The following is a 27,041-nucleotide window of genomic DNA, read 5'->3' as shown; positions in this document are numbered from 1 at the left end:
AAGGGGAACATGTTCTATGGCTCCTTTGACCAAGAGATATTGCCGCTGTTGTGACAGTAAATGTGCTTGTTCCGGTTTGACGGTAGTGGTAACCACGCCATTGAAACGCGGAGGACGGCGAACTAATTAAATTCTGTAGCTCTTTTCTGCTGTCTTTAGGAGCCACATAGAAATACCCAGCAGAAGCTTCCATGCTGCCAGGTTCTCTGAAATGGGTATCAATTTTAATAATTCCCGTTGAGGGGATGTTGGATATTCTGTGTCCTGAGCAACAACAGGAAGCAACGGAACACGAATATGTCAACATCGAAGGCACAAAGATACGGGAAGTATAAGGTTTGTATGAGGCGCCGTGGCACGCTTGGCGAACATGCGAGGGAACAACTGGATCTGGAGAGAGTGCGAGTTATTGGGATGGACACGTCTCTCGTGTGCCCCACAATGGAATTGTGGGTGCTGGCTCTTGGAAGTAAGCAAGACAAGCACACAGCTCACAATGCTCACACTCGCCTCGCTCCAATGCAAGAGCAGTGTGCTCTTCACCCAAACAAAGCAAAACTGGTGTGTGTACGATTCAGCCATAGGACGTAAGCATGGAAACACACACCCTTTGCTTTGTTGATCGCTTCTTATTAAATTTTTTTGTCTTTTCCATACTCGAATGACAGAAAAGATAACTTTTCTGCACACTGCCTGAAAAATCTAACTCCTTTCAGAAGAAATAGAGATCTTGAGATGCACAAACACATCACAGAGTGGTCTGAAGACAAAAGACCTGACGATACACCTGTGGCACATCTATTTATAGCCCCTGGTACTGGTGCATACTGATGATGTCACTAACAGACACTGTAAAGGTTCTAGTCAATTTCATTGATGTGTTGCACACATATTCACAACTGGTGACTCCTAAAGATGTTTACATAAGCGCTGAATCAAGCACAGCATTAAGTGTAGCTTTTGACAGGGAACTCAAGGTAAAGCTTTTTGTTGATTTCTTTGAGCAAAAACTTGGCTTAAGTTTTAAGCTATAAAGCCTTTGTTGCACAACATCAAATGCAGACTGTAGCTGGCACACAGCTTGATGTATAGAGGGAGGACAACAATAAATAACAGTGTCGTTGACATAGAATTTTTTATATCACAATCAAGGCAATTTATTTAAATAGTAAAAAGTAGTGACCCCAGAACAGACCCCTGAGGAACACCCTTGGTGATCTGTAAAGGCGCAGATGAGTGACCTTCCGTTCGCACCCATTGTGTTCTGTAATTTAAATAGTTTGTAAACAAAGATATAGTGTTATTGGATAGTTCTATATTTTAAGTCTAAATTTCAATATTTCATGATCGACAGTATGAAAGGCTTTAGATAAATCGATAAAAAGTGATGCACAGTGATGTCCTTTATCAAGGGCCTTGATGACCTTCATAGCAACTGTAGTGGTACTGTGTTTTTTCCTAAGGCCTGACTGGTTAATATATAAAATTTTATTTTCAGATAAATACAAAGAAAATTGTTCACTGATTAGAGTTTCTGCACCACATTCATGGTGGTGTTTCAAAATGTCATATTATTCTTTCCCTCCATTTCTCTCTCTCTTTCAGGCCTCTCGGCAGCCGTTCAGAAGTTCTCTCAGTCTTTGCAGGAGTTCCAGTTTGAGTGCATTGGAGATGCAGAGACAGATGATGAAGTAAATATTGGTAAGTTTGAAGTTGCCTTTATATTTTGGTTGTCTGGTATCCAACGCAAGCCAAATTATAACAAAATTCAGAGTCAGAACCTGAGAAAATCAATTTGACTATCAGAGAGGGAATACAATTGTGGGTTCAATTTCAGGTTTATTTTGGTTCGGTTTTAAAATTTGACTGTACTGGTTGTTAGTTAGATTCTGTGGAGGCTCATGATCTGCGATCCACACACAACTTACCACGCGAGAACCACTTTGAGAGCGAGAACCACTTAATCGCACTTAATCGCAACCATGAGGACGTTACCCATGTGATACTACCCTCCCTAGCAACCGGGCCTACCTGGCTGTAGTCACTCAGCACAGATTCTAGATTGTAACTCGTGACTCGCAATATATATATATATATATATATATATATATATATATATATATACAGTATACTTCTCACCACAATTGTACGTAACTTTTATCTGAGTTACCGTAGACTTTGTCAGTTCGAACCAGTCTGGCCATTCTCTGTTGACCTCTCTCATCAACAAGGCATTTCCGTCCGCAGAACTGCCGCTCACTCAATGCTTTGGTGAGTAAATTCTAGAGACTGATGTGAGTGAAAATCCCAGGAGATCAGCAGTTACAGAAATACTCAAACCAGACCATCTGGCACCAACAATCATGCCTCGCTCCAAATCAGTGAGATCACATTTTTCCACATTCTGATGGTAGATGTGAACATTAACTGAATCTCCTGATCCATATCTGCATGAATTTATGCACTGCACTGCTGCCACATGATTGGCTGATTAGATAATCAGATGGATGATTGTTGGTGCCAGATGGGCTGGTTTGAGCATTTCTGTAACTGCTGATCTCCTGGGATTTTCACAGACAACAGTCTCTAGAATTTACTCTGAATGTTGCCAAAAACAAAAAACATCCATTGAGTGTCAGTTTTGTGGATAGAAATGCATTGTTGATGAGAGATGTCAACAGAGAATGACCAGACTGGTTTGAACTGACAAAGTCTATGGTTACTCAGATAACTGCTCCGTAAAATTTTGGTGAGAAGAATATAATCTCAGAATAATATTCTGAGATGTGGGTTGGTGCAGAGGGGGACAATATTAGGCAGGTGGTTTTAATGTTGTGGTTGATTAGTGTTTATATATATATATATATATATATATATATAAATTTGATTAATAGTAAATCTGTAAAAGCTTAACACCTAATTTATACAGGGCTAAGTTAAAATATTCTGACAGTGCGACTGAGTTCGAATAGGTATTGCATCGTGAATAGGTTGTGTTGAGAGTAGGTTGCACTTTCCCGTTACACATTAGGATAATTTACTGTTTTATGTTTCTGAAATGAAACAGAAAATGGGAGTACATAATCAGAGAGAGAGTGCGACCTATAACCAAATTAGTCAAAGTCTGGAGCCCTGATGAAGTTCAATGTCTCAAACTATGTTCAAAGTCAGAGATTTCAATATAAACTCAAACATTTCTTATCTAATTCTTCAAAGATTAGTTTATCTGTGCTATGCTAACATCATTATTTGTATAGCACTTTTCTACACTCTTACTGTATGTCAAACATTGTCTCGTTTGTGTATTTTTTTTTTATTTGAATTTTTTTCCGTTTTCTGCAGAAACATCTGCAATTAAATCTGAGAAGTCACTTGAGATGTGAAAGAACAGACTATAAGCTATACAGTTCCCTTACGAGGGAACTCACGATGCGTCGATGACGCTTTGGGAACGCCTTTGCGTGATTACCTCTGAAGCACGTATGTCAACTAGTCAATGGAATGAATGAACGCCACGGGCGGGTGACGTCATGACCAGGAAAGGATATAAGCACATCCGGTGCGTTACTCGCGTCAGCTTTTGTGCCTCAGCAAAGCGCTCTGTGTCAAAACTGTCTGTCTTATTTATTGTTGTCTGTCTCTCTTTATATTGGATATTATGGCGAAACAACTATTTAAAGCCTGTGCTTCTCCTTGCCCTCGTTATATCACGGGTGGAGATACACATGAGCTTTGTGTAGTTTGTTTGGGAGTTGAGCATGCGATGTCAGCCTTCGAGGGGTCTGACTGTCAGCATTGTGAGCGTCTGCCGCTCCGTGTTCTTCGCTCCCGTCTGTCCGCATTTGAGGATGATGGACAGGCTCGCGAACCTCAGGGTTCTGGAGGCAGCCGCGGAGAAAGCTCACTTGGGGTTCGCAAATGGATCTCTCGGCGGGGTTGGAGACGGGCTCTGCCTTATCTCCTCCTTTACCCGAGGGATCCATTGCTCTCTTGCCGGTGTCGGAAGCCAGGCTGCGTGCTTCTTCCGCCCGGGAAGAGAGCCCGATGCTTCGGTGCTCTAGCTCTGAGGAGGTAGAGTTACTGAGCATTTATGAGAGTGACACAAACACTAACACAATAAGGGGAGAGGATTCGCCATCCCTCTCCCCAGCATATGAGGAGCTTATTGAGGTGATAACTTGTGCTGTTGATAAATTAAATATTGACTGGCCAGCAGAAAAAAGAGATACTCGTCCTAAAAGCAAATTAGACAAGCGTTTTCTCACATCTAATGTTTCATCTCAATCGCGGGCCCTTCCATTTTTTTCCTGATCTACAAAGTGAGCTATGTAGATCATGGAATAAACCATATTCGTCACGTCTTTTTAGTCCCCATGTTCACATGTATTCAAATATAAAGGGGCTGAAAGATTTTGGTTATGGGTCGATGCCCCCAGCGGAACAGACGCTCGCAGAAAATAAGTGTTGCGTCTCGTGCTCCCCCGAATAAATCTTGGGGACCGAGCCAACGCTCTCAGCCGAAGTCGGCTAAGTCTAAGCCGGATCTGAGGACCGTTCTTATGGCTAAGAAGGCTTCAGCTCAGAAAAGGTCCTGACGCTATGCACGTCAGACCATCGAGGACAGCCCCAACCGGGGTGGAGCGGTGTACACCTCAGAATACGGTGCCCACTCCACTTCGGGGTCCTCATGGGACCAGTCTGCCAACCCCGCCACCCTTGGTGCTTCGGGGTGCAGTGGTATCCAGCGAAAGTTCAGCGCAATGTCGACTCGACGTTGCGTCGGACGTGAGCCCTCTGAGGGGGGTTCAAAAATAGTCAGTTCGGTTGTTTCCTGCCAATATGCTTCAGGTCGCCGAAGTGGCTGTTCCTTTAACACCAGAGGCCAGTCTCGAGAGACTGGTACCCTTAGTAGATTTTCTGACAGAGTGGAAGAATCTGACGAATATATCTCCTTGGGTCCTGCAGATAATAGAGAAAGGTTACAGAATCCAATTCGGTTCTTCTCCGCCTCGTTACAATGGGGTGTTACTCACGGTAGTACATCCCGAGCAGGCTCTGGTAATGGAACAACAAGTAGAGTCTCTCTTAGCAAAGGGAGCTATAGAACAGGTGTACTCCCCCGACAGAGAATTGGGGTTTTACAGCCGATACTTCATTGTTCCAAAAAAGGATAGGGGGTTGCGTCCAATTTTAGATCTCCGTTTGCTGAATCGTGCAGTCATGAAATTGAAATTCAAGATGCTCACACTCAAACAGATAGTGACTCAAATCAGATCCGAGGACTGGTTTGTCATGATAGATTTGAAGGACGCTTACTTCCATGTCTCCATCCTCCCTCAACACAGGAAGTTCCTGAGGTTTTCTTTCGGGGGCAAAGAATACCAATATCGGGTGCTTCCATTCGGTCTAGCTGCATACGCATTCTGAACTACATCGACGACTGGCTGATTCTGGCGGAATCAGAGCAGTCAGTGGGTCGGCATCGAGATGTCGTTCTCGCTCATTTGAAGAAATTGGAGTTGAGACTCAATGCCAAGAAGAGTGTGCTTTCTCCATAACAGAGAACCACTTTCCTTGGTGTGGTATGGGATTCAGTCACGATGCGGGCCACACTATCGCCCGTTTGTGTAGCTGCTATCATCACAGCCACAAAAGAGTTGAAGCTAGGCCAGTCACGCACTGTGAAACAGTTCGAGAGACTGTTAGGCCTCATGGCAGCGGCGTCCAATGTGATCCCCTTTGGCCTGCAGTGCATGAGACCATTGCAGTGGTGGCTCAGGACCAGAGGGTTCTCCCCGAGGGGGAACCCACTTCGTATGATCAAGATCACGCGGCGGTGCATCTGCGACTTGATTATATGGAGGAAACATTGGTTCCTGTCCCAGGGTCCGGTGTTGGGAGCTCTTTGCCATCGAGTTGCTATCCCGACAGACGCTTCTCTCACCGGCTGGGGAGCGGTAATGGAAGGCCGCTCAGCTCAGGGTCTGTGGAGGAACCATCATCTCTCTTGGCACATAAATTGCCTGGAGATGATGGCCGCCTTCAATGCGCTGAGACATTTCCTCCCAGATCTGAGGGGCCATCATGTGCTTGTCCGTACAGACAACACATTGGTGGTCTCTTATTTAAATCGACAGGGGGTCTGCGCCGCGTCCACTCTGCAAACTGGCGCACCAGATCCTCTTGTGGTCCCTGGGGAAAATACTCTCCCTGAGGGCAGTGTATATCCCAGGGTACCAGAATATAGGAGCAGACACCCTGTCGAGGCAGGTGCTGAGGCCAGGGGAATGGAGACTCCACCCCGAGGCGGTGGAGCTCATTTGGGAATTTTACGGCCAAGCAGAAGTGGATCTGTTTGCGTCTCAGCTTACGACGCACTGTCCACTTTGGTTCTCCCTCACGCAACCAGCCCCCTTGGGGTTGGACGCTATGGTACAGATGTGGCCGAGGCTACGTCTGTACGCATTTCCCCCTGTTGCTCTGCTCCCAGGAGTTCTGGAGAGAGTCCGCCGGGACGGAGTAAGTCTGTTATTAGTAGCTCCACGCTGGCTGAGTCGAATTTGGTTTGCGGACTTAATTCATCTCCTCGACGGCCCTCCTTTCGAGGTACCTGTCAGGAGAGACCTTCTGTCTCAGGCAGGGGGCACAATATTTCACCCCCGACCGGAGATTTGGAACCTATGGGTTTGGCCTCTGAGGGGCCCAACTTTTAGAGAGTGGTCTCTCGACTGAGGTCATTGAGACCATTCTTAGCTCCAGAGCTCCAGCCACGAGGAAATTATATACACTTAAGTGGAAAATTTTCACGTCTTGGTGTCACCAGCATCAGCGAGATCCAGTTAACTGTTCAGTCAACACAGTACTTGAGTTTCTCCAGTATCGTTTTACATCAGGTTCATGTCCTTCTACCTTAAAGGTTTACGTGGCGGCCATTGTGGCTTTCCACGCCCCTGTGGGTAGTACATCTTTGGGTCGAGACCCCCTGATTATTCGTTTCCTTCATGGCACCTTGAGGCTGAGGCCTGCGGTTCGAACTAGGGTGCCGGCATGGGATTTGGCGATAGTTTTTGAAGGCTTGTCTGGGGCTCCCTTCGAGCCCCTAGACTCTAGAGTTAGTTTCAGAAAAATTTATGACGTTCAAGACTATCTTTTTGTTAGCCATTTCGTCCCTAAAAAGAGTCGGAGACCTTCAGGCTCTTTCGGTGTCTCCCACCTGTTTGGAATTTGCACCGGGTATGGTTAAGGCGTTCTTATACCCTAAGCAGGGTTACGTCCCTAAGGTGCCAACCAATATTCCAAGGCTTATTGTACTGCAGGCATTCTGTCCTCCTCTGTTTACATCCTCGGACCAGGAAAAACTGAATCTCTTGTGTCCAGTGCGAGCACTGGACACTTATGTCCACAGGGCTGCCCCGTGGAGAAGATCTGATCAGTTGTTTGTCTGTTTTGTTTCACCTAAGAAAGGTCTTCCTGCTAATAAACAGACAATCAGTAAGTGGATAGTCGAGGCTATTTCTCTTGCATATGAGTCCTATGGCCAGCCGTGCCCTTTGGTGGTCAGAGCTCACTCTACTCAAAGTGTGGCAGCCTCTAAAGCCCTCTTATCAGGAGTTTCCCTCCAGGAGGTTTGTGATGTGGCAGGTTGGTCCTCGCCGCTAACTTTTGTGAGGTTTTATAGCCTGGACCTGGAAGCTGCCCCAGGATCCCGGGTGCTTTTTACTTAATTTGCCGACAGTTTTTTTATCATCTGGCATTTTGTAATTATGGCGGATTGGGTATTATCGTTCCCAAAGCGTCATCGACACATCGCGAGTTCCCTCATAAGGGAACATCTCAGGTTACGACTGTAACCCTAGATCCCTGAGAAGGGAACGAGACGATGTGTCGCCCTGCCATACTTCCTGCATCCCTGCGATCGACTTTGCTTCGGCTCTAAAAGCTAACGCGAGTAACGCACCGGATGTGCTTATATCCTTTCCTGGTCATGACGTCACCCGCCCGTGGCGTTCATTCATTCCATTGACTAGTTGACATACGTGCTTCAGAGGTAATCACGCAAAGGCGTTCCCAAAGCGTCATCGACGCATCGTCTCATTCCCTTCTCAGGGAACTAGGGTTACAGTCGTAACCTGAGACGTTTTCCTCTAAACCATTTATAAAATGATCTGCAAACCAGTCTTAGATTATTTGTATGAAAATTACCCTAATGCTCCAGCACACAGCAGTTTGCCTGTTCCAGACCGATAGAATTTGTCATCCTAATCAAGATATATCCTCTGGTACCTGGCTTCACCTGTTTGAAAGAAAAAATCTAAAACTTGCAATTGTTTCTCATTGAAAGTAATTAGATTAAAAGGAGAGCAAATTGAGACTTTTGCTTAAATCTCCTTCCTCTCAGATTTTTCACCTGAGAAAGAGGCCCAGGTAATCTCATATTTATGCCTTCTTTGGAATTTTGGACAATATCTAGAAAATGTCTCAAACTTTGCTCAGATTTGCCAAGATACCCAAGTATGCAAGCAAAAGTTAGAGTTTTCAATATGATCTTAAACATTTCTCATCACATTCTTCCACAACCAAATGATCTAAGCTAGTCTGTTTATTTTTACTAGGGCTTTTAATCATTTCAAATGTTTAATCAAATTCTATGTATTATGTACATATGTGTCAGACTGATGCTTTTGAAGCATCTAACTGGTTTTCAGCATCATAAACACTGTGTTTAAGGGCGCTGTGTAAAGTTAAAAGTTAAAAGTTTGAAAATCGCGTATCAGGATCCCTGTATTCTTTTGTGCTTTGTCCAGCTGTCAAGAATACATCCTGTTAGACCAGCTCTCATTCTGTGGCTGCATTTCTTGTGAGGTTTGTTGAGTTGCTGACTGCCCCCTGCTGAAGCAGCCTTTAAAAACACAAAGTTAAATAGCTCCGATGGTAGGAAAATGCATACATTTTTTTTTTTTTACAAAACTTACAAATGGGTCAGAAGGCATAAGTATGTTTTTTTTGTATTTGTTTTTATATATACTGTATAATTGATCACACTATATGAACAGGTTAAATCAACAGCTCAGTTTTTACCTGTACTCTTTCTGCATATCAACCATGCTTTTTTTCCTCCAATGGAATTTTTATTGAAACTTCTAATTGGGTCAGATTGGGTACCTCTGAGCAATGCAATTTTCCTTTAAAGCCATTAAGAGCTGATCTGCTTTACCAATCTTAAATCAATTAATAGAAAGTTCTCATAATGCTTTGAGAAACAGTTTCCCTGCGAATAGATTTGATAGTCTCTTTCTTTCGTTCTCTTCCTTTTACCTATTGATCGCAAACTTTTGAAAGTCTTCAACATGCAGGCAGTGACAGAGAGACGTTTTGATTAGAAATGTATCCCAGTATGAAAATAAACATTGAGCATTCCGATATCCTGATATCCCATTGAATTTGGTTTTACAAGCTGAAGGCAGGTCTCGGTGCGATTGTCTGCTCGGCATGAATAATGAATTGTATTGATTTGCTTACATTCCAGTCAGAAAGGTCCCTGCTCAGCCCTTTAAGAGATCAGAGTAACTAATTGTGATTTGTGTCAGAGATTAAGGAAAATGCAGAGGGCTCACCCTCAGTGGGGACCGAGCAGATGTGCCGAGAGTTCATATGCACTGATGGGATGATCACTCCTACTGTTTCGTCTTTTTATGCACTCATTCGTCTCCTGATTTCTCTCGATAACCCACCCCCCTCTCTTTATGTGTCATTACTTTGTTTATTGTCTTCCTCTCCTCCGCTGTGCAATGTGTGTTGGCCTGACACACAGACCATCTGTATCCAACAGTTGGCTTCCTGTCTTTCTCTACTCTTTTTTTGCACAAAAGCAGCCTGTCATTTAGACCAATACCTTTGCCTTGTTTTTTTCGGCAAATTAATGGAAAAAGCATGGACTGGGATACTAGTCCAGCAGAGCACGCAAGTCAACACTTGAGTCAAAAATGTCCTAGAAGCACTACAAAATGCAATGGTTGGTTCAGCAATTACATTTTTTCACCTCATATTTGCTTTTATTACACTATTGATTAGGTGTCAGGTTTAGGGTATGGTTTTGTTGATTTAAAATTTGAAAGAACGTTAACCTTAAAATCTCATCTGTTTCGGAGAACATTTAAGTCTTTTTTAGTGCCACACAGTAGACATTTCATCTCAGAAATGTCACAATAACAACTGTATAAGGAACATTGGCAATATTTTTGCTAAATTAAATTACAAAGTTGTAACTTTCATGAGATCAGGCTGGATGAGACAAAACAAAAAGTGGCTTTAGAAGTCTATATATTGTCATATCATTTTTAATTTCATCAACACGGTAGAGTTGGGCCAATTTCACTGGACTTGTTCTTGTGTTATGTTTGCACTGTTTTTGTTGGTCTGTGTAGATATGCATCAGACAAATTTTTTTTTAAGCCTCCCTCTGTGGTTGCATCACAGTTCACTGGTTTTCAGCATGTCTAACCATAAAGGCAGTGCCTTGAGGATGCTGTGTCAAGTTAAATATATGTTGAAACATTAAAAAACACATCTCGAGACCCTTGTTTGATGTCTATACAGCTTTGTGTTGCCTGTACAGCTGGAGTTGCGCTGACTGCCCCCTGCTGCTGACTACGGCTCTCAAAAAATAATGGTATTACTTTAAACTTGTATTGCTTTGTTGGGTAGGAAAATTCCTTATTGTGGAATTTACTTGCAGTCAGGGGCATGAAGAATTGCACTGTTTTTTTTATTTTTATATAATCAATAGCACTGAATGAACTTGTTAAATCGACCTCCTTATTTTTTGTCATTTTTGGAGCTTAACAGATATTAATTATGGTTGTATTGCAAGTGCTGTGTACAGATTCTTCAAAGATTTGTCATATTATGTTTCATGAAAATAAATTAACAGCATACTAGTTTGGAATGAAATGAGTGTGAGTAAATAATAACAGAATATTTCATTTTTGGGTTAACTATTCCTATAAATGTATTGACGTTAGTGGCAGATTTCAATGAAGCATCTTGTGCAATTTGGCCCATTCCTATTGTGGTCTGGTCGCCAAACAAGAATGTGATGAATTTGTGCTGTTCACCTTTTTTTTCATTAGTCTGATTAAAAGTGATGTTGGTGGAGTCAGCCACATTGGGAGTGTTTTGGGCAGAAGCAATACAAAGGCATATTTATGGCTGTTTAGCTACTGGAGAGCTTTAACCATTGTGCAGGGTTTGTAATTCAGACAATGTTGATAGGAAGGAAATACCCAAGGCTACTTCTGTTGATTTACACATATAATGTTGCAGAATGATTTTTATATACATTCCATTGACATCTGAATGTGATTAAACCTGCCACTGCATGTTTATGGTACCTGTTTTACATGGATCCAGAATTCAATTACCTTTGATTTTTTTCATGATCTGCTCTGTCCATCCACACTTGGGAACTAGTGATGAGGTAGTCTATCCCCCGGCATGCACACAATCCATTCATTGACCATCTGATACATATAAAGTGCAGCAGTCTGGTCCCAGAAGTAAAAATCCCTTTAATGTCACCATAGTCAAATTTATTTTTATCGATAACTTATAAACCTTTAAAGACTGACCTACCATGAGCTCCAAAGTTGTTAATCAATGGAATATACTTCTGTCAAAGCCATTAGTCGGTTTTAGTTGAACTTTTAATAAATCCTAATTAATAGCAGAATGTCTGGTGAATAACACTATCCATGATCCTGAAAGAAGAGATCCACCAATTAGAGAATTGCTGCGAAGCATATCAATAGAGCTCTGCTGTGACCGCCCACCACTGGTTATTGGCATTAAATATTTGAAAGTTTCATTTGAGGCACTTACTGTGATTGTAAATAAACTAGATATCCGTGGGCAGAACTGTATATTCTGCTTTGTTTTTGTTCATTTCATTTTTTTTTTGTTATGTCTGTGAAATAATTGGTACTTACTGTACCTCTACCTTGAGATGGACAGAAATCCTGACAACAAAGTCTATTTTCTCAAATGTTTCTGGTGTTTTTTATATTCCATTATTTAAATAGATTTTTATTTATTTTTCTGGTCTGTTATAGTGCTATTAACAGTTTCAAATGAACCAGCTCCTAAACAAAAAACAAACAAATAAAATCAACTAAAGTGTTTGGTCGTTTTACGTTTACCTGTTTTACATGTTGGTCTCATCCAGTTTAAGTGGCAGGTTGATGTCACAGTGAAAATGAAAACAGTAGATTGACATTTCTTTTGCTGAAATCGGTCTGCGCTTACCAAAATTTGAAACACTGCCCCCAGTTGCCAAATCAGTAAGTGTTGTTGGGTGTATGGGCTTGTGTGAGCTCCATTTTCCAGGTGTAATGTCCACAAAGGGGCGCCAAAACCGAGTTGAGAAGCGAGTTGTTTTCAGCTGTACCGGATGTACACCCCAAACCTAAACTTAACAGTGGAGTCAAAATGTAATGTTAGAGGGAATAAATGCAACCTCTGAATCATGCTCGTCACAGATTATTCGAACGTTGGGCAGGATGTGAGGGATTGACTGACAGTCTCTTCAATTGCATGCACTGTATAAAGCTCCTAGATTATATCTTATTTTCCACAACTTATTATCTTTTTAGAAGATGTGTTTAGTTCAATGTTTCATCTGCAGAATGATCCAAATTGCTATAAACAAATGTACAACCCATTGAAGAGACTGTAAGTCTATCCCTCACAGCTTTGTTGTCATTGCAGTCAAACTTTAAAGATGGCGCTACTGTGAATAAAGTCCATTGAAAGAGCAATATGTCAAAAAGACTGAATAATCATTTGATGAACAGAAGTGCTAGATTTCACTTGTGTTCATTTCAAAATCAACAGCCTTGTCAATTGATAATGGCCATTTTTCATTTTCATATACAGTAGTTTTGACTGAATTTTCAGAATATTGTGTCAAATAATAGTTTTTTTTCTGTGCTATTTCATGCACCTCTTAGCTATCATAAAATAAAATAAAATCAATTCAATATCAATCATGTAAATAGCAGTATTATATTGACCATCAGAAACTCTTTGACATCGGCCATTGAAAAACCCTTATCAGTTGATAAGGTCAGGATCAGTAAAAATAAGTTCTCATCCATCTCTTTCAATGGAAAGTTCTCAAAGAATCTGGTATTGCTGTTGTGTCCCTTCCCATAAAGAGTAAGATTACTCTCGCTGAAGAAAAATGTAATTGTCTAGTGGAATCAATCTGGTCATCGAAGAAAGTGTGCTCTCGGAGCGACTTGACCGAACCCCTTGTGTGCTGTGGGACCAGAATCTTGATGTACAGGTAGCTGAGTTGCAATCTACTTTGAAGCTCCAACCAGCCTGCGACACTTCAGCACTCATTGCCTGGGCGTACAGACAAGGTCATCTGACCTCCTATCGATTTCATTCCTTGACTTCCTGCTGTGACATTCACAGCCCACACCACTTATCCTGAAATCAATCCCACAGCAAGACAGATGGGGCTATAGAAATATTAATTGTCCTGAAAGTACAAGTCTGTTTCTCGAACCGAGATGGCCCATCACCGTTTCTGCTCATACTTTTCTATCTTTCTCTATATTCTCTATTTGTCTTTGGGCCTCTGCCTCTACTCTGTTTCTCTCATTCTTGTTTACTTTGAGTACAGGGCACTCCTGAGCAGTCCAATTCGGCATGCTGGATGATTTGAGGAAAGAATATGTATTATACAGTGTACTAAGGGACTAAGTTGTGGAATATTAAATAATACCAAGCTATAGAAAGTCAGATTTTATCAAATTGTTTATAATGTTTCCAGGACTGTTGGTTATTCATGTTTTTAAGACCATACAGATATTTTTTACTACCTTGCAACAATGTGCATTGTGGAAAGCACAGTCACTGCCATCATCAAATCACTGCCAACCAAGTTCAAATAAAATTTAGCATTATAAATTCTGAATCTAAGTACTGATTACCATTGCCTCATGTCTGCCAACCATGTTGAGTGGTGCAAACATCACCTGCAGCCTGAAACTGAACTTTTGGTCAGATGTTAGTAGTGAATCCACTTGGTTTCATAGGAAAGCTATTGGATGCTACCTTGCTCTCTAATAAGTGAATTACTTAACCTCCAGTGTGCTGTCTGACTGCACTGGTCTCAGAAAAGTTTGAAATGCACCTTATTTTCATCCTAACTCTGTATATAACCTCTGAAAGCTTTTGGATACATTCATTGGCCCCAATTACCCTTACTCCCATTGTGTTTTTCGGTAGTTGGATTGCTATCGGATTGCACTTGACCACATTAAATGACAGGTGTAAATGCACCCAAGATGCATTGTGATTGGATCATGATCGGATCACTGAAACCATATTTGGAGGTGGTCAGGAATGGATTCTGACCATATTAAAAAAAAGGCGTCAATTCAAATCCGTTTCCGTTATCTGGATTCTACTACGTAAGCAATTCATTATGTGATTAGGTTTGGCTACAGTCATCAGTTGTTAAAAAGCTGTGTTGTGTGTTATTGCCTTTTTCCTGTTAATTCAGCCATCGCATGTTGAAGAACATAGTGCAAACTGCCACCTAGCAATATGTTCATCTGAACAATGAACAAAATCCCATGAATTACACATGGAATATCTTGTCTCTCTTGTCAAATCCCAACTTGCTCATGTCTCTCTCCTGCTTTGTAATCGTACACATCACACATGAAAACCAGGCTTCATTCGCGCAGTGCCGAACGTGAGATGCATATCATTACATTTGCTTCCTTGGCTGACGAAAAATGTTCAATAATGGGAAAAACCTTGACTGTTAAAGTGATAGAAAGCATTTGAATTATCCATCAGTGTTTTTATAATTTGCTAAAAGACAGAGAATTTTCATTTACTACAGTCTCTGATGTAATATGTAAGTAGCATTTTGCATTTTCTGCATTTTCTGGCCACAGAAAATCCAGATAATATCCGGATATTAAACGCATGTTAATGCAAGATGCAAATGAGGCCATTGATTCTCAATGGTGACAACACACAGTGGATATAGGATTTTTAAGGTAAGTAAGGCTCATTGTCCTCACAGGAGGTCATCATGTATAAGTGTGCTGTTTCATGATAAATCGCAAAAAAATAAATAATATCATACCAGATGAAACTAGAGATGTCACTCTTTTGACACAAACAGCTTTCTATATAAAAACTTCATAAGGTTTTTTTTTACCAGATTTAGTTTTGTTGCCGTTTCTTCCAAAGACAAGCTTCACTGAAATTGGTGCCATGTTGTTTTGTTACGGACTCATTCTTTGAAAGTTTAACCCTTAAATGACAGCCCAGAGTGTCCTGAACTGAGGCCAGTCGATTTAAATGAAATTTCATTTAGAGAACCCAAAACACAATGTCCTCACAGGAGGTCGCGGGGTCACACGAGGTTGAACAACTACTTTACTGTTCACAGAATACACAAGTATTAACAGAAGAATTCATGTAAATTAAACTATAAAATTATAAAATTCACATTTCTGCATTTAAACACTTCAAAAATGTTTAACCCATTCACTTCCATTGTAAGCGCCTCACTGTAACCTCGATTTTGTCAATTGAGCTTCATTTGTACTAAACTATAACTATAAAGCTAGCGGTTATCCTGCCAAAATCAGTGAGTGGTTTTCTTCTAGTCAGTATTGGTGTTTAATTAATATTCCCTAATGACAAATGCAGGCCTTCATGTAATCTAAAGGTCTAAATGTCTTGTGAATGAAATTAATTCTCATAAGGTGACTTAGGGCTGGGACGGTTACCGCATTACCGCAATACCGCGGTCACGTGACTCCAACCGCGGGTCTGAGCTTGCCACCGTCGTCACCGCAAAAAAACAAAAACAAAAAAAACATTGGCCTGCACATGTGTGCACGTTGTGTCTAATGACATGGATTCATTGATTCTAATGATATGGATTATGTCTAATGATATTAGCCTACATGGATTGAAGGTTTTCTAACAAAACTTATCAAAATATGGAGCAAATCCGACCTTTCGCGAGTTGGGGAGCGCAATGTTCCATGACACATAATAACATTCCATTTGTATTAGAGATGCACGGATGGGCTATTATTATTTAATCCGCAACCGCATCACAAAACTCATCTGTCCGCACCAACGCTTTTTGATAAATTTTCAAAACCGCATCCACGGGCGCTGACTGTTTTAAAGTCTGAGCGATGCAAAGCGCTGCTGCCATGAGGCTAGAAAGCTCTTGGCTGTTCTAGAAAGGAGACTGATCCAATGCAGCAAAGATATTTTAAAGGCTAAAGTCCCTAGTAGGCTATAGCCTATTGGCTATGTTGTATCCCCAGAATATCAGCAGTGAAGTCCGTTTCGATTGGCGCACAGGGATAAAAATAAATAAATAAATAAATAGTAACGCATCATCGGCAAACCTGACTACTAGGCTACTGTAGCCTAAAATTGTATCATTTTGTTTTGAATTTGGTTTAAAATGCATTTTAAGATTTCTATTTATTTCTCATGTCTGTGAGGCAGTAGGCCTAGCCGCCGAGTTTCGGTTCATTTATGAGAGAGCTCACGCGCAAGAGATCGCATCGGCGCTTCCACGTCCTGCTGCTGATTATATGTCTGCTATATTTATTATTCTTATTTATTAATTCCAGGCAATTAGTTAATGAAACAGTGATTAAAATTAAGATACAATTTATACAAAACGAAATTTTAAGTTAAAGAAAGGCTTTCTACAAAACAAAACTTAATAAAGTGGTCAAAATCATGTCTGACCCATCTTCAATGCGAATGTATCTGAGAATAATCTTAAATAAGGAAATCTATACAGTGATTAGTTCATGCCAAATTACTGCTTGATGAAAATTTGACTATTTAAAATTGTGCTCGTTTTTTTCTTCGGATGTAGGTGACAATATTTAAAGTCTGTCTATCAAAAGCGACTTCTGATGTGTGCCAAAGTCTGTCGGGGTGACTTCTCTGATCCAATGTAATGTATTTAATGCGGTTTACCGCTATACCGTGGGAATATCTTGCTTTTCAACCGCGGTTAGAAAAAATCCATACCGCCCCAGCCCTAAGGTGACTTGTTTGTCCAATTCAGCCCTGAATCAACCTAAATTGAGTTTGACACCCCTGCAATCAAGGTGTTGTATCTTGAAGCTCTTAGCCAATGACGTCCTATGTTTCTATTGGAAATTAAACTAAATGCTTTCTAATTTCCGAATTGTACTGAATTAATGCTGAATCACATAAATGCATGATTTCTTGTTATAGCTCCTCAACGGTGTGTGACTGGTTTTGATTTATGGTGAATGCATTAGAGGTTTCTAAATGAGAGGGTGATTCCATGCCTGCCTCTCTCATTAGCTCTTCTCAAATATACGTCAGATATCTTCCTGCCCCAAGCCAAAAGCCCATTTAAGATAATGACTCATCAGAGCTGTCATTTGCCCCATTAACCTGTGAATGATACGTATGCTCAAACCACTCTTAACTATTATCCTGCCTTAAGGATCTCATTCAACAGAAGCATCTATCCACAACTTCCACCCTTGTCTTCAACATCAGATCTCTCTCTCTCTCTCTCTCTCTCTCTCTCTCTCTCTCTCTCTCATGTACTGTTACCTTCCTCTTAAAGGGATAATCCACCCAAAACAAACAAATTCTGTCTGTATTTATTTACCCTTTAAAAAAATGATACAGTTATCATTTTTGGGGGGTAAAATATTCCTGAAACTTTAATACTCATTCAATTTCTCACTCTCTCCTTAACTCTCTTCTAGTGAATGCATACACAAATGTACCTAAATAGTCATTCTCTCAGTCCATTTCTGGTGCTAATGGGTGTTTTTGGAGCATTCTCAGAGACTGTGGCTCTCGTTCAGCTGTCCGTGGCTGCTAAAAGCCAGGGAGCGTACATGGACTGCCATCTGGACTGATGGCTTGACAATAATGTTTACAGAGTTGGAAAGATGAACTTGACCAAGCATCCAAGTCGAAGTAAAGTCCATCCAGCTGTCTAAATCTTTCTATTCTAAAGCTATCAAGGCACCAGTGGCACAGGAGCACTGTTCTGAGCTTTCACAAACTGCCATTGTGTTATAGTGAGAGATGGAGTGTAGTGTCAAGGCTGGGTTTGGTTGTGCTGATTGGATGTTGACCAGGCTGCTTTTGGGTGTTATTTATTGAAAGGTGTGCATGTCTCTGTGAGATTCTACACTCAATGGTCTTGGAATTAAAGCACAGCGAGAACAATTAAAGGAATGTTCTGGGTTCAATACAATATGCGTGTTAACATGATTTTAGTGTGATAAAATCATTTATTAACCTTTTCTGTGTAAAGTTACACAGCCATATCCACCCAGACGACATAACTGTGTATACCCTAACTGTAAAAATGCTGATTTAAACTTTACAGCACAAATAATATACTTATTTTAACAGATGAATTCTGAAAATTTCTTTTATAAAATAATATGCTTCACATTTTGGACTTATTTAAACCCTCCAAAAAATGTACTCCATTCACTTCTCTTGTAAGTGCTTCACTGTAACTTTTGAACTGGAAATTCACAATCTACATTGAGTAAAGCACTCAACCTAAATGTTACACCAGAGAGGCAGAGCTTGCAATTAGTGTACTATAAGCTGCTTTGAATTAAAAACATCTGTTAAATGACACATAACCAAGTGTGTGAACAAATAACATTGGTTCTAATTTGCATGTTCATGAATATCAACAGTACAGTCAAGTGAAGTGACATTTTTACCATATCTTCATTCAGTGCATGTTTACCATGGAAAATGAACTATGCAAGTTATAATTCAATCTTTTCACTCCATACCCTCAACTCTAAAAGTTAAAGGGTTAACAGGTCACGCCAACCTAGGATTGAACTTTCCTTCAATGCAGCGGTTGCATAGATACAGTCGTCGGCAAGACATCATTTATGGGGCAGTTTTTATTTTGGGGGAAATAAATATCGCTTACTACAGTTATCCTTTTGTTTATATGTGGAAAAATTTAAATAAGATTTCTTATAGATTGGTTAGTTTAGAGAGATTTAAAAAAAAAAAAAAATACTATGATTCTATAATTTACATACCAATTTGGGAAATCTGGTTTCCTGATGATAATTATGACATTCTGGTGGTGTTCATTTAGTAAATGTAATCGTTGCTTCTGGAAAGTTGCTACTTTTGATCTCTGAATGTAATGTGTGTTTTGATTGGGGGGAAAAAATCTTTTTAGTGCTACTAAATATTTGCTTTATATTTGTGTTTAATCATTCTCATTTGGTTGCCAAAATTGAATAAGCCACCCAATATATATATATATAGTGGGTGACGGTCCCTTATATGCAACAGGCAATGAAAGCACATCCGAATATATGCTGGCTTTATTCCCTTGCTACAACAAACATTAACTATTTTAAGTTAAATTTTATGCCCATAAAGTCATAATTATGAGATAAAAAGTCAGAATTAGTCTACCTATTTAATTTTTTTATTACCAATAAAAAAATTATTCCATAGGCAAGGAACAGTTCTATATTTTTTGTATTTATTTATTAGCTTTTTACTTGTACTTGTATTATTTCAGTTGAGTGGTGTGGCGTAGTGGGCTAAAGCACTAAACTGTTAAGCAGAAGGTTGCAGGTTTGATCCCCACAGCCACCGCCATTGTGTCCATGAGCAAGGCACTTAACTCAGGTTCCCCCTCTGTAGCTTTCTCGACGTTGTGTTGGAGAAGCGACACCAGGGGTCTCTCTTGAGCACCGAAATATGCCTCTGACTTATGAAAAAAGGCCAATGAGAAGTTGGCAGACAGTATTTGCATACCCCGCCCCCGAACATACGGGTATTTAGGCGGGCAAATAAATTTCTTAGGAGCCGATGGTAGTGCATGCAGTCTGCTGCGAGTCACACACACAAGTTCCTGCTTTTTCCTCTGACAATCTGCATGCTGTTGGATTGACGGCGCATAACATCGGGTTTCTCCTTCTTGCACGGCTGTGCATTGTTGCCCCTGGGTGCTTCGACGCGCGCAGACAACTCAAAAGAGTTATTCTATAAAAGAGTGATTTTATTTAAAAGAGTAATTTCCTCTAAAAAGAGCAAAATACAGCGGCATTGAACATCCTTTTCAGGACACGTCTTTTAAAGACGTTTTTCCGCCCTTGTGTAGTTTCTGTATGCGGATGATTTCTCCCCACCTCTGACGGTCATAAAAGCTGCCTCGCGTACCTGGGCTGCGATCACATGCAGGCAGTGTTTTTATGAATGGTGTATGTTTTCAGTGCAAGAACATAGCCATGACAGCATTGTGGTCGCGGCTTTCTTTTGTAATGAAAGAAAGCCACTTCAGCCGCCCCCCACGCCTCACCTCCTTCCTACGGGATTGGGGCAGGCACTGCGGGTGATGAAGACGATCTGGGGATAATGACGGGCTCCGTTTCGCCGGGTAAAATCCCTTTGAAACCCCCCGCCTCCCCGGCACGCTTGCTTGCTTCCCCCGAGCTCGGGATGAGTGCGGTCCGCTTAATGGCCGGGAGTGCGATCCGCTTAATGTCCGGGAGCTCCCTTGAGCTCCCGGACATTGGACATGATGACATCACTGCTGCATCGGAGAGCGTTACAGCGGCGTCTGATGTGGATAACTCGCCTGGGCCGCCACCTTCAGGTCTGCTCGCCCAGTCTGAGCCTGACGCATGGAGGTCCACTATGCTTCCCGGGCTTGATTGGTTCCGCTGGCATTTCACACGTACTTTCACGTCTCGATTCTGCCGCGACATCGACCCTTCCTACAGTTCGCGTTCGACAGCCAGGCGTATCAGTACAAAGTCCTCCCCTTCGGCCTGTCTCTGTTCCCTCGCGTCTTGACGAAAGTCGCAGAGGCCGCTCCGAGAAGCCGGCATCCGCATACTCAACTACCTCGACGATTGGCTCATCCTGGCCCCCTCACGAGAGTTACTATGCGTGCACTGAGACCAGGTGCTCAGGCACCTCAGCCGTTTGGGACTTCAGGTCAACTGGGAAAAGAGCAAGCTCGTCCGGTTCAGAGCATCTCTTTTCTCGGCATGGAGTTAGACTCAGTCTCAATGTCAGCACGTCTCACCAATGAGCGTGCGCAGATGGAGCTGAAATGCCTCGCTTCCTTCAAGCCAGGCACAATAGTCAAATAGGCAAACATGTCCTTGTCAGGTCAGACAGCTCCGCAGTGGTAGCATACATAAATCACCAAGGCAGAGTGACCTCCCACCACATGTCACGACTCGCCCGTCGTCTCCTACTTTGGAGCCAGCAGCGACTCAAGTCGCTCCATGCCACTCACATCACCGGCAACCTCAATGTGATAGCAGACGCACTGTCACGACAACGCTTGCCCAGTGGAGAGTGGAGGCTTCACCCCAGTCGGTCCAGCTGATTTGCGAACGGTTCGGCAAGGCCCAGGTAGACCTGTTTGCCTCCCGAGAAACCTCCCACTGCCTCTGGTACGCCCAAACAGAGGCTCCCCTTGGGGCAGACGCATTGGCACACAGCAGGCCCACGGGGCTGCACAAGTACGCATTCCCCCCAGTGAGCCTTCTTGCACAGGTGCTGTGCAAGGTCAGAGAGGACGAAGAGCAAGTCACCTTAGTGGCCCCCTATTGGCCCACTAGGACTTGGTTCTCGGACCTCATGCTTCTCGCGACAGCCCCTCCCTGGCAAATTCCCCTGAGGAAGGACTTTCTTTCTCAGTGATGGGGCACGCTCTGGCATCCGCACCCAGACCTCTGGAACCTCCACGCCTGGCCCTTGGACGTGGAAGATCTAGCCGGTCTACCATCTATCACTGAGCCGAGCCACTGTTGTGGCCGGACCATATCCGGCTTCTCAGAAAAATCCTGAATGAACTCCCGTATTTGCCCTCCTAAATACCCGTATGTCGGGGCGCGGGGTATGCAAATACTGTCTGCCAACTTCTCATTGGCCTTTTTTCACAAGTCAGAGGCATATTTTGGCGCTCAAGAGAGACCCCTAGTGTCGCTTCTCCGACACAACATCTCATCCCTCCATCGGGAAACGGAGGTTACATACGTAAACTAGACGGTGCTCCGGGGGATTGTCCCTGTAACAAGGGCTCTGTAAGTTGCTTTGGATAAAAGCATCTGCCAAATGCATAAATATAAATTATTATTAATAATAATAGCTGGGCCAAAACCAGAGACAGTTTAGCACAGAAGGACTACAGCTATTAAAATTAATGAGAGAAATTGGAACGGCCAACTGATGTTGAAAAGAATATCCCGCCTTTCAGATAAAATATAGATACAGATACAGACTTTTAGATACATCACCTGTCAGTCAACTCAAGAATGTCCATGGGCATAAACTGAACCAGTCTGAAAAATTGCTAAAAAAAAAAATGATATGAGCTAAAGAAGCACAATTTATGATACCAGGGTTGTCAGATTTTACTGCTTTTTTTTTTAATTGTAATCTTGACCAACCATTTTGGAGATTTCTGTCTTTCCCCATTCAAGTAAATAGGAGCTGAACTTTAGTCAAGTCAAGTCAAGTGGTTTTTATTGTACCAGTACACAGCAAAACGAGACAACGTTCCTCCAGGACCATGGTGCTACATAAAAACAACAAAGGACCAACATAGGACCACATGAGACAACACAACGAAATAAAATACCTATATAAACTACCTATATATACCTATATAAAGTGCACGTGCAAACATGTGCAAAAAGTACAGGACAGTACAACAAATTACTGACAATGAACAGGACAATAGACAGTGCAGCGCCGACCAGTACTCAGTAGTGCAAAAAGATGACAGTTTCTAAAAATGTAAACATAACATACTATGAGATAGTGTTCTATGCACATAGCAGTTTTTGAGGTAGCAGACAGTTATAAAGTGACAGTAATTAAAGTGCAACTCAGGACACGTGTGTGTCAAACCAGTCTCTGAGTATTGAGGAGTCTGATGGCTTGGGGGAAGAAGCTGTTACACAGTCTGGCCGTGAGGGCCCGAATGCTTCGGTACCTCTTGCCAGACGGGAGGAGGGTAAAGAGTTTGTGTGAGGGGTGTGTGGGGTCGTCCACAATGCTGGTTGCTTTGCGGATACAGTGTTTTTTGTAAATGAACCAAGGAATGCCACTTGTTACAAAATAAATAGCTGCTCAGCCTGCCCAAGACTGTTTCAAAGATTGTAGATTGTAGTGGACCAACTTACATTGAAAGGGTCTTGGTCGAAACACTCTCACACTGAAAGCAAATTAGTAAGCCCCAGCGCCTGAAATCTATCTGCAGCACCTAAAAACCTTAACATGCCCAATTTAATATGGACACATTATTAACATAGCTCTTCATACATTTTAGGTGACCGGAAGTTAAGCCTTTCTTACCTGTGACATATTGATTTAAATTAATAAAACCATTGTTCATCATAAATTCACTTTAAATGCTGAATCATTCAAATAATTAGCCATGGCAATAAATCAGTGCTAACAGCATTTCTATGGATCCACATGAATCAAATTATTATAGGTTTGAGCTTTAACCAGCCAATGCAAATGGATTAATAACTGTATTTTTCTCCTTCAGCTCAGTCCTTTAAAGAGTTTGCCCAGCTACTGGACACCATGGAAGAGGAGAGAAGACGACTGGTAAGCTTTTAGATCAGGCACACTATCCATTTATAGTATCAATAACTAATAGCCTCTGAACTTCAAATGCAGTGTTGTGAAGTATATACTTAGATGGCTTTATTGTTATTCTATTTTAGTTTTTTCAGATTTACCATGGTATTTCAGTGTTTTGTTGGAATTGTACTAGTAATCATTTTGCTGTGGTTTTATTTATTTTTACATATAGGCTATCATAGCAGTAACATAGCTGTGTCCCAAATGATGCTCTGTGCACTTACAATTTACACTATGCACTCAGCCATGTAGTGTATGCATTTTCAAAGTGAAGTATCATCCCAATGAAACACAACTTTTTTTTTACTTCACGGAAGCATTTGTATAACAGCTGACAAATATGACATTTCAAACACATACAATGAGTTGCTGCTAGCTTTGGCATGTTAGCCAACCTCAGTTCAACGCTTGTATCTCAAACAATGTATGGATTTACACAGTGTGGGGTGATGGTAAAGCATTCAACTCACATTTTTAAGGTGCTGTCTTCACTGAAGGTTCACTAGCTGCTACATTATCCATTATTTACAGTTGTTTTGTCCACCTCTTCCGTTACGCACGGAGCATGTGTGCACGAAGTGTCCAACATTCCACAATCCCGTACAAAATATTTTTTTTGCGTTTGCCGCAAAACTCATTTGTACCTGAAAATGAGTGGCGAATGGGCTGCAAATTATCTGCAAGTTTGACAGAACTATCGATTTTTGAAAGGATGTTAGTTTCGAAGGTTGAAGAAGTGCATAATCCAGGTACTCATAATACGCATCTTTTTGTTGCATTTTCAGTGTTAACACTACTCGCACTACATCCAAAATGTCGTAGAATAGAATATATAATGCAATAATTTTGCTTCAACTCAGTTTGTGTTTCATTTAGAAGCTGGTTGGTCTGCTTCAAGACTTAGACCTTGTTCAGACTGCCACAAAAATAGTTTTTGATAGTCTTGATTTATTTATTTTTTAATCTGATTCAAACCACATCGGGAGGTGGTTTCAAAAGCGATTGAAATCAGATTCTTTTTTTTCAGATGCGTCTCAGTCCGGACACTCTGGCTGCTCAAATCGGATTTCAAATGGTCTTTTGTGTCACTCTTAACACGACACACTACGATGATGTAAAAAATCGGTGACTGCAGCACGGAACAGTCTGCAGTCTCCTCCGTCGCTGAGTTTCTTGTGCGACGGAGGACTTCGGCACCGCGACTGGACAGGGGACTTATTTGGAGAGCGAGATGATGCACCTCCGTTTTTCCCGCATCTGTTTTGAAAGCATCGTCACTTGAGTATGCCTAAGTCGTTACCAAAGCAACCCATGCAGATAGGTTGGTAATGTCTGAATGCTGAAATCGGATTTGATCACTTGCAATTAATAGTGCGGACAGTCTGCCAGAAAAGATCTGATTTAAGAAAAAATCTGATTTGCCTGAAGCCTGAACATCGTCTTAGAACTCTTGTTTTGAAGGATGTTTAGTAATCCATATAGAGAACTCAATTTGAAAAACACTGTCAAAATAAGACTGCTAAAAATGTGGGAAGTTTTAACCCTTACAGTTTAGTTTAATGCAAAGGATTCAGTTGTTTGCATTAGGTCATTGAGTAATCCAACAACCTCGCAGTATGTCCAGCAATCTCATGGCCTTGCGGTCTGTAATTAAGGGACTTCCTGTTAAATAAAAGCTTTAAACGGCAAACACTTCCATTGATATACAGCTTCATTTCAATGTAAAAAGAGTAATATTCTTAAATCCTAACCTAAATTCCTTATTCTTATAAATTCTTAAAGAGAAGTGAAACACTTTTGAGGATAGCAGTAAAAAAAGATTTGATTTGATTTTCATACGTCTAAACTCTTTAGTAGTCTTTACAAATAGTTTGCTGCCAAGGAACTCCAGAATGTTTTATGAAATGAAACTTGAAGGTTCAGACCGGGAGGAAGCCTGTAGGAAAGCGAAATCACTTGGGATCTATTAATTTTTCAGTTAGATAGCAATGAGATCAGATTGAATTGCCTGAGTATCCTTCCCTCTTGAGAAATAAGACTCCTGTAATCTGGGTCTCTTGCATTGTAAAAAAATGTTTTGTCAGGTAACCTTATACTATAGACTACTATTTGTACTCAGATTTGCCAAGACACCAAAGTCCGCAATCAAAAGAGCTGTGCAACTCTCATTCATTTTATATCTCCATACTCGCATGTCAACAATTGCCTCAAATTGCAATTTGTCTGTTATATTTTCTCCAAAAATCAACAACAAAGTTGATACCTAGATGAAACATACATACAGAGTGGGGGAGTGGTGGAGTGGTGGTGGTCTAAACCACATAACTGGTAATCAGAAGGTTGCTGGTTCGATCCCCACAGCCACCACCATTGTGTCCTTGAGCAAGGCACTTAACTCCAGGTTGCTCCGGGGGGATTGTCCCTGTAATAAGTGCACTGTAAGTCGCTTTGGATAAAAGCGTCTGCCAAATGCATAAATGTAAATGTACATAGTTGAAAACTAGTAAATGCCTGCTCTGATGCAAAGGCTGATCCAAAACTAGAGTTGTTGTCTATGTGGAGAGTTCCAAATCAGTCACTTGAGGTTCCATTTCAGTTCGGATGCTACCTTAGAAGGCAGCTGCCGATGTACAGGTGGCATCAGATAGCAAGGCAGCTCAAAGGTTTTTAAACCAAGCCATTGTGTTTGTTTACATTGTGCGACTCTCAGTTTTCTGTTTCAGTGATTGAGTTTCGTCACAGATTAATCAACACCGTAATCCAGTGACAGCCATGGTTAATAAGAAACCTCATGGAATGTGGCTGAAATTCACTAAAACTTTCCACTTTAAGCTCGCTCTTATACATGGCCTCAGTACATGTATAAGCTTAGCTTAGTGTTTCATCAGCTCTGTTGGCACAATTTGAACTTTTTTTAATGGCATACCATGGCTGGTGGGCAAAAATGTCTTTTCAGGGGTCTTTTTAAAGGAGACTTGTGATTAAAGTGCAATCTGGAAGAAAATGGTGGTTTGAAGTTTTGAAGTGCTCTCACCGCTCCATCTCACAACACCTTATGTTATTAATTTTCAAAGAGAGGAAAATGTGAGGAAGGAAGTAGATTTTCTGAATATTTTCCATGGTGGAGTTGCTGGTGCTCTCTTGATCTCCCGAGTCCAATCATTCACGGAACAGAGGCGCTCTCCGCTGTCAGACTCCGTCCAAGGGAGTCGTTTATACATGCAAATGTCCGTTCGCTTCAGTTGATTGGGATGAACGCCAGGCCCTTATGATGCAATAATACTATCAATAATGCTGACCTG

General features: G+C 41.5%; 1 protein-coding gene across 2 annotated transcripts in view; it reads left to right on the top strand.

Annotated features, from left to right (window-relative positions):
* LOC127623125 (rho GTPase-activating protein 42-like) overlaps positions 1–27,041 on the top strand; it is a 155,467-nt gene that overhangs the window by 28,375 nt on the left and 100,051 nt on the right. For both annotated transcript variants that reach the window (XM_052097388.1, XM_052097387.1), the window contains exons 2-3: positions 1,606–1,701; positions 23,642–23,703. In XM_052097388.1, coding sequence (XP_051953348.1) covers positions 1,606–1,701; positions 23,642–23,703 — 158 coding nt within the window. The remainder of the gene's footprint in view (positions 1–1,605; positions 1,702–23,641; positions 23,704–27,041) is intronic.

The sequence above is a fragment of the Xyrauchen texanus genome, chromosome 29 (genome assembly GCF_025860055.1).
Source record: "Xyrauchen texanus isolate HMW12.3.18 chromosome 29, RBS_HiC_50CHRs, whole genome shotgun sequence".
NCBI classification, from domain to species: Eukaryota; Metazoa; Chordata; class Actinopteri; order Cypriniformes; family Catostomidae; genus Xyrauchen; species Xyrauchen texanus.
This window is presented reverse-complemented; position numbering and strand designations above follow the sequence as displayed.